This window comes from Coregonus lavaretus, assembly GCF_964263955.1.
Source record: "Coregonus lavaretus genome assembly, chromosome: 25".
Taxonomy (NCBI): domain Eukaryota; kingdom Metazoa; phylum Chordata; class Actinopteri; order Salmoniformes; family Salmonidae; genus Coregonus; species Coregonus lavaretus.
Genome location: NC_140012.1, coordinates 20029951 through 20039194, shown reverse-complemented (window position 1 = coordinate 20039194; position 9244 = coordinate 20029951). Strand labels below are relative to the sequence as shown.

Below are 9244 nucleotides of genomic sequence, written 5' to 3'. Positions count from 1 at the left end.
GCTAAGTGTTCCCTTCAGCTTTCATTGTTTTATAGACTTATCTGATAAATACACACTACCTCTATCTGTTCTTCTTACTGTAGTGGAGGAGATATGGAGGTAGCCAAGGCTGCAGCCTATCCGCTCCATCCCCAACGCGCATTTGTCCCTTGGAATAGTTTCATGCTCATCTATCTATCCTGTACTTAATTTCCCCAACAAGTTATGAATTTATCAATGCGGTTTTTCCAAAGCTCAGATGTTTATTTACAGCTCTGTTTCATGTTAAATTAGGCTACATGGTTTCAGTTCGCTAATATTGCCAGTGTATTTTTTCAAGCAAAGGTTTGTTTCTTTCATGTCATTTATCTGCTGTCTGATCCTCTGAGTGGATGCGGTGTTTAGGAACTCATAAACATTCTCAAACACTTACGTGTCATTTAATTTAATCTAATTTCATTTTCATATCGTTGATTGTTTTCTTTGTATTCCCACTCCTCACTGCAGGGGCTGGTCATGTGCTCCACTGTGCATCCTAGAGCTGGTGTTAATGCGTGCCAGTATTTGTGGGCACAGGTGCGAGCGCACCACTCTTCTGTTTGGAAATAGGCCCATACATAGAATACAGAATATTTTGCTGTGATGACAATTCAAGGTATACAAGTCTGCCTTAAAATGATGCTCATCATAGTTAATGTCTGCTAAGTGATAATGAGAATGTTGTATTGAGGTTTTGTGCCTGTTTATGTATTTTTGCTGAAGATTATTAGACTTTCTTCCCATAGATTGTTGATCCAAGTTTTGTCCAGGTTCTGGTCATGTTCCTCTGCCTAGGTGTTGCTGACGCATGCCAGATCTTACAACACCTGGATAGGTATTTTACGTATCCGCTAATCACATCATATGGTATAGTAATCCGACTGCACAGTCTGATGAGAGGATGGGGAGGCTGGTCAGAGCCTAGTACAACCTGCCTGTGCCAAGTAAGTTATATTGGGCAGGAATTCCTGTTTAGGCCTAATCCACTAACTCTTTCAGAGTTTTTTGTTTCTTTTGTCAGTCTTTTTGAAAATGTCCCTATTTTTATTTTATTTTTGCCGACCTTAATTTTGTATTGCGTATTATTTAATAAACCTACACCTGATTTTGTATCTTTAACTTTGCCTCCTTCTGCATCCCTTAAAAAACCCCTAGAGTTGATGTTGCGCCCCTGCAGAAATCGAATTAGCATAATAAAAAAATCCCCATCAAAAATCTGTCTGTTTAAGCTAGAGATATCTGTTTTTTTGCATGGGCTGCGTCTCAATCCACCGCATCCGCCAATGACGGCCTTCCGCATCTGTGGTAAAAGGTGGCCGAGCTACAGCGGTGTTTGTCAGACCATGAAAATGTCTGTAGCTTCTGAACTAATATGACCTCTCTATGGAAAAATGAGACTCTTACGAGCACGATGGTGTTCTCTGTTTTGCTCAAAGATCCCCACAAGTGTCAAGGGACTCGTCTGAAGTCGGTACAGCCGATCTGCCAACTTCTGTCTGTAGTGTCCGAACAGTTTGGGCTACACACTAATATTTAGTATTTATTAGGATCATCCAATAAGCTGCTGCAGAGGCCGCGGCTACTCTTCCTGGGGTCCAAACAAGAAACAACACAACAAATTAAATCCATAATATACATACACTACCGTTCAAAAGTTTGGGGTCACTTAGACATTTCCTTGTTTTTCGAAAGAAAAGCAATTTTTTTGTCCATTAAAATAACATAAAATTGATCATAAATACAGTGTAGACATTGTTAATGTTGTAAATGGCTATTGTAGCTGGAAACGGCTGATTATTAATGGAATATCTACATAGGTATACAGAGGCCCATTATCAGCAACCATCAGTCCTGTGTTCCAATGGCACGTTGCGTTTGCTAAGAAAAAGCACTCACCTTCTTGGTAAAATAGCCCTTACACAGCCTGGAGGTGTGTTGGGTCATTGTCCTGTTGAAACACAAAATAATAGTCCCACTAAGCCCAAACCAGATGGGATGGCGTATCGCTGCAGAATGCTGTGGTAGCCATGCTGGTTAAGTGTGCCTTGAATTCTAAATAAATCAGACAGTGTCACCAGCAAAGCACCCCCACACCATAACACCTCCTCCTCCATGCTTTACGGTGGGAAATACACATGCGGAGATCATCCGTTCACCCACACCGCGTCTCACAGACATGGCAGTTGGACCAAAAATCTCCAATTTGGACTCCAGACCAAAGGACAAATTTCCACCGGTCTAATGTCCATTGCTCGTGTTTCTTGGCCCAAACAGGTCGCGTCTTCTTATTGGTGTCCTTTAGTAGTGGTTTCTTTGCAGCAATTCGACCTTGAAGGCCTGATTCACACAGTCCCCTCTGAATAGTTGATGTTGAGATGTGTCTGTTACTTGAACTCTGTGAAGCATTTATTTGGGCTGCAATTTCTGAGGCTGGTTACTCTAATGAACTTATCCTCTGCAGTAAAGGTAACTCTGGTTCTTCCTTTCCTGTGGTGGTCCTCATGAGAGCCAGTTTCATCATAGCGTTTGATGGTTTTTGTGACTGCACTTGAAGAAACCTTCAAAGTTCTTTGACATTTTCCGTATTGACTGACCTTCATGTCTTAAAGTAACGATGGACTGTCTTTTCTCTTTGCTTATTTGAACTGTTCTTGCCATAATATGGACTTGGTATATTACCAAATAGGGCTATCTTCTGAAGGTAGCCGGTACCAGTTTAAAAAATGAATGGAAGTATGTGGAAATCAAATCAAATCAAATTGTATTTTCCACATGCGCTGAATACAACAGGTGTAGACATTACAGTGAAAAGCTTACTTACAAGCCATTAACCAACAATGCATTTTCTAATGTTTTTTTTCTTTTCTTTTTGTGTTAAGTAAAAAAAATAAAAGCAAATAACTAAAGGCTATATACTGGGGGGTTCCGGTGCAGAGTCAATGTGCTGGGGCACCGGCTAGTCAAGGTTTAAGGAAGTAGTTTAGTGCCAAAATGTTTTGTTAAATATGGGTAAAAAAATACAAATAATTTCCTTATCTTTCTTATATCTCTCAGATATAGGACAAACACTTTAAAACAAACTTCCTTTTGATTTATTTTTTGACTATCTGTTTTTCCATGATTGAATCTTTTATTCAATGTGTTTTTATGGGTTTATAGCAGTAAGGCCAAATTCAATGTTTCATCAAATAATTGTATAGTTAAAGGGCTCCTAAAATTCCAAATAAAATAGCTAAATTATCCTTGGTATGACCATCTTAAAACAATTCCATATGCTAGCTTAATTGGACCCCCCCCCCCACACACACACACACACACACACATTTGTATGTCTCTGTGTGCTAACTGACTATCATTGTGCTAATGCTAGTTAGCATTGGCTCACAAAACTACCTCTAACTTCCTTCATACTGGATGCAGAGACATAAAAAATAGTATCCATGAATTAATCTGACTCTAGGGAAGTAGATAACAGGCTTCATTGCCAAAATCCCGAAGTGTCCCTTTAAGACAGTGAGACACCTTTCTTTTGTTTTCTCCCCTTTTGTGCATATTCAGATACTTTACTGTCAATTGATAATATTTGTACCAGTATATTAAAATATTATGTTGACACTACTTGCATATATAGGCACTCTGATGTCATTGACATTGAGATACCGAGTCACACCTGCCTCTGTGTGCCAACGTCATTGCATCTCTTTGTAATAACAATACGTTCATTATGAATGTTACGAACATACAGTACCAGTCAAATGTTTGGACACACCTACTCATTCAAGGGTGTTTCTTTATTTGTACTATTTTCTACATTGTAGAATAATAGTGAAGACATCAAAACTATGGAATAACACATATGGAATCATGTAGTAACCAAAAAAGTGTTAAACAAATCAAAATTTATTTTATATTTGAGGTTCTTCAAAGTAGCAACCCTTTGCCTTGATGACAGCTTTGCACACTCTTGGCATTCTCTTAACCAGCTTCATGAGGTAGTCACCTGGAATGCATTTCAATTAACAGGTGTGCCTTGTTAAAAGTTAATTTGTGAAATGTATTTCCTTCTTAATGCGTTTGAGCCAATCAGTTGTGTTGTGACAAGGTAGGGGGGTATACAGAAGATGGCCCTATTTGGTAAAAGATCAAGTCCATATTAAGGCAAGAACAGCTCAAATAAGCAAAGAGAAAGACTTGAGGCTGTAATCGCTGCCAAAGGTGCTTCAACAAAGTACTGAGTAAAGGGTCTGAATACTTATGTAAATGTAATATTTCCGTTTTTTATTTTTAATAACTTTGCAAAAAAAACTGTTTTTGCTTTGTCATTATGGGGTATTGTGTGTAGATTGATGAGGGGGGAAAAACTATTTAATACATTTTAGAATAAGGCTGCAACATAACAAAATGTGGAAAAGTCAAGGGGTCTGAATACTTTCCGAATGCACTGTAAATACACACAACTGCTGTTTGTTCCTCTTACTGTGGTGGAGGAGATATGGAAGGAGCAAGAAATGAAAAGGGAAAGAAAATAAACAAAGGGAGGCGTAAAAAACAAAGCATATCAACATCAATAATTGATTAAGACATAACATCCAAAGTGTTGTTACTCTAAAACTAATAAATGATTGTGTGTCCTTCAATACTGGCCCATATCAGTGTTCCAGTGCAATGACAGAGTAACCCTGATGAAGGCAGCAAGCTTGCTGAAACGTCATTGACTGGTGATAAATCATTAGCATGGGAGCTAGCGTGAGGCGCTAAGTTCTCTCCACAGCCCAAACAATGATAGAGTGCTAGTGAGAGGCGAGCCATCGGTCAGCTCATTCTCTCTCTCTGCAGACTGGACTACACAACCCTCTGATACTAAATCAGTAGGAGACACGGAGGGAGAGAGATGGGGGAGGAAGAGAAAGAGGAGGGAGGATGGAGGATGGAGATAGTGTGTGTGAAGGAGAGAGGGAGGGAGTGTGTGTGAGAGAGAGAGAAAGTGAGAGAGAGAAGGAAGGAAGGAGAGAGAGAGAGAGTAGGACGTGTTCCCACTCTCCTTTTCTCCATGTTTAGAGGACGGCCTTGGCACCACCCAGCTCTCCGACAGAGAGGAGACACCTACGGGAGTCGTATGTGTGTGTGTGTGGGTGTGTGTGTGTGGGTTCGTGCGTGCATGTCAGAGAACTCTCTCCCCACTCTCCACAACACATGCAGTCATCATTAGCAAAACCAACAGGGGGAATTTCACGCAGGCAACGCGCCGGGCACCACATCACTCAATGTAGACACCGTTGGCGTCCTTCATTAGGGCCTAAATGCCAGTGTGAGTGTCCAGGTGTCCTAATTACCTCTGCCTGGCCCTGGATACAATAGCCAGGGGCCGCAAGGGGACACCAGGGGCTGCCTGTAGAACCTGCCCGTAGACACTGATCTAGGATCAGCTTACTCTTGAGTCCTAACCCTGTTTGGGAGAGCTTTGGCTCTAGTGTGCCCCGGTGTGGTGGTATGTACACTATGTGAGTTTGCTCTCAGAATCCTGAACAGCAATGAGACTTCAGTAGCACACGCACACACACATGCTCCATGGGGGGTACAGAGACAGATCGATCTCAGTTAGATTACAAAGTATTACAGAAACGCTGACCTTTTCCTAAATCGCTACTGAAACACAGAAAGGGCAAAACATGGATGGCGCAGCAGCAGATACGTCAAAATAACAGCCACCCAGCCCTGGGGACAGACACACACACACACACTTACGTCTCGGCTACACTGCAACCATGTTAAACATTGCCATCATATAGCAGCACAGCGGGTCAGAGAATTGTGGTGACATCTCTCTCTCTCTCTCTCTCTCTCTCTCTCTCTCTCCTTCTCTCCCTCCCTCCCCCCTCTCTTTCTCTAAGCAGGGATTTAGCAGGCAGCCAGTTCCCGCTCTAGACGCTCGGTCTGTATATTCTCACAGTGTTTGGCCTCTCTGACTTCTCCAAAGGCCAACTTAGCATCCCCTCAATTACCTACTGCCACATCACAACCACTAGTCCCTCTGTTTGGTACAACACAGGTTCCTCCTAATGTCAATGTCACTGCAGTTAACAGGGGTCTTGATGAACAAAGCATGTGTCGGGTCTTGTAGAGCACAAGCACAACATCAAAGCATTAGAGGTCAGAACTGATTGTCCAGTCAATGTCTCCCTACAGATTGTTTCCTTTTTCTTGGCTGGGTGCATGTGCCTCTATTTAGCGCTACAATCCTTCAATAGCATTCAATAGCAACCAATATAGAGGCTATGTTGTTTTAGGCAGGAGTACAATAGTGTTAGGCGGAGGGCCTGTCTAGGTAATGGTGGGAGGAAACACTGCCTGTCTATGTCTATATCTACCCAGTGCCTGTAGCCCTCAGCAGCCAGCCTGTCTCTCTACAGAGCGGTGTGTGTCAAACGAGTTCCTAGCGATGGAGGGTCTCACCCCTCATATTGCGGCCCTGGTAATGAGCTCCCTCTGGGGGCCTTGTTCCTCCATGTGGCCCCTAAAGCCCCTGGGGGCCCTGGTCCTCTGATACAGAGCAGAAAGGGAATACAGGAGAAGCTCTGCTGGCATTTACAGATATGGACATGAGAGAGCAATGGATGTGACCTCTAGCAGAGAAATACCCCACTGACTACGATAACCTCTGATAAGGACTGAGGGAGACTGAGGGAGACGGATGGCAGAGAGGAGGGGTTCTGTGATAGTGCAAGGAGGGTGGGGGGAGGGGGGGGTGGAGCGGACCAGACAGAGAGGGAAAAAAGAGACAGATGAAGAGTTGGTGTGGGAGTATACTGTCTGCATAGAACCACAGTGGAGAAACAGACTGACTCAGACAGACATACAGACAGACAGAAAGCCAGACAGAGGAAGTGAGAGACAGGCGTCTCATTTAGAGTTTTGATGGGAGGGAGGGAGACACACTAAATTGGAGGTGAGGAGATAAAGGTTGGAGAGAGGATAATCAGGTAAAATAAATCCATTCTATTGGGTTGTGTTACAACACACACACACACACACACAGGTCCACAGCAGACATCACAGTGTGTGTAAGCCAACACATACACATGCCAAACCAGCATTCTTTTCCCTTCAGAGGGCTGCTGCTCCAAGACCATCTACCTAAACACTGCAGCCTCGCAACACACACACACCGCCACTGCAACACAAAGAACACACGGTAGTCTAGGTATGCTCCACGTATCTGCCATAATACAAACACACACACACCAAGCTAGTTATATCTCTTCTCGCCTCCTCTCTGGGGTCAACTAAATCAATGTGGGTCTGTGCTCTTATGAATCGATAACAGGCTTCTCTCTCAGGTATGATTTAATAAAGGACTAGACTCCACTACTGTAACATTCACAGACACAGAGACACAACACAGAGCTAGCAGTCAATAAACAACCACACAGGTATGTATCAAGAAATAAGTTAGAACATAACCCCTTTCAGCCTTACAGAACTGACTTCTGACGAAACCGTGTGTGTGTGAGTGTGTGTGTGTGTGTGTGTGTGTGTGTGTGTGTGTGTGTGTGTGTGTGTGTGTGTTCGTGCGTGGAGGGCCATCAATTTTCACTGCCTACTGTAACCATGATTATTCAATCAATTCTAATCAAGAAAACAGCACAATTATAAAATAAATCAGGTGCAAATAATTTGAAATGTGAAATGAACAAGTATAGACCTGCAACCCCTCGAGACACAGCAATCAATATATGGCCTCTGCTCAATATAAGGCCTTGCAGCAGATGCTATTTTGTCCATATTGCAGAGCAATATTCATACTCAGTCATACCTGACCTCAATTTCATGAGGTCACCAAATATCCAGCAGGACAAATCTATAGGTGCAAGCCATGGATTGACCCCTGAACTAAGGCCCGATGTCGGTTGAACTCCAGGTTGAAGTTACCCTCAAGGACAGATCTTCAGCTTATCCTTGAAAGTCAAAAATCTGACCTAAAATAAGCTTCTAAGGGCAAATGTATCTGACTTCTTTGGCAGCAATAACATCAACAGACAGAGAGATATAAGAGATATAATTTTCACATGGTCTCCATAAACCCTTATAGGCCATATACTCTGAATCCCAAATCAACCTCAAGACTTAAAACCAAGGCACTTATGTCGATCTGAGAGGATTGGATGAGCGCATAACCAAAAGCAGGTGCATCTTACCTTCACAGATGTGTGTGCGGGCATGGATATATATATATATGGATCCCACGATCCAAGCAGAGCACACATGAGTGAACTAACAGCTATTATTTTGAAGTAAAAGGATATGGGTTGCAGACCATCTTCAGACACCAGCTCCTCGGAGGGGTGGTTTGTTTCAGGTAGAAAAACACGACGGGAGCCAGGGTGGGGTGAGGCAGCTCATCTTCTCCGCCTGCCGAGGCCTCCTCCCTGGATGTAGAGGGTCCATCAGGTCCCGGTGATACTGGCTCTACCTCACTGCGTTCCACACCTCCTCCCCCGGCCCCAGACAGGTCGTTGAGCCGTATGAAAGTTCTGGGGAGAGAGGAGTGCCCCTCCGAGTCCCTGGTGCCGAGGTCACCGGGGAGATTTCCCCCATCCTCATCCATCATTCACCCCCTGAGATGGAGGGGTGTTGGAAATATAAACATATGATTTCATAAACATCACCAACACAGAAATGCGTAAACATTAAACTATAACATCATCTAAAGACGCTCAACATAATGACTTGTATATGTCCATAAATATTTCCATACATTTGGGCAAAACATAAACATATATAGTTTAGGAATGACAGAAGGATTACGCACAACAAAACGACTTGTCTAACGTTACATATTCCGGCAAGTTTGATTTGATTATTAAAGTGCGTGTAGGGTGATTATATTTAGGAGGACTATTGTTATTGTTGATGGATAAATTCATATTCGTTGCGTAGCCTAATTGGGAAGTTTCGAATAGATGAAAGGATATTTGGGGAGAAACGAAAAACTTGTTGTTAAGATTTTATACCAGGATTGTATAACATTCTTTACAAGGGTTTCTGGTCTCCAAGACATATGCTTACAATTAAATCCAAATATTGGAGCAGAATATAGTGGGGAGCAGCGGGATCCGTTATTAGATTTCACACAAATATGCATTCACCTCCCAATGCGTTTATTCCTATGGAGAAGTCCGTTTTAAAGGAACATATGTTGTTATTTCGACACTACTCTCCTGTTTTT

At 42.7% G+C, this 9244-nt stretch overlaps 1 protein-coding gene across 1 annotated transcript in view; it reads right to left on the bottom strand.

Moving 5' to 3' along the window:
- The window catches only part of cacna1g (calcium channel, voltage-dependent, T type, alpha 1G subunit), a gene marked incomplete at both ends in the record, with an annotated part of 252992 nt that extends 244366 nt beyond the window's left edge, over positions 1-8626 (bottom strand). Inside the window, 2 exon segments of the mRNA XM_084141330.1 lie at positions 8214-8315; positions 8318-8626. Coding sequence (XP_083997456.1) covers positions 8214-8315; positions 8318-8626 — 411 coding nt within the window.
- Between the last annotated feature and the right edge of the window lie 618 nt (positions 8627-9244).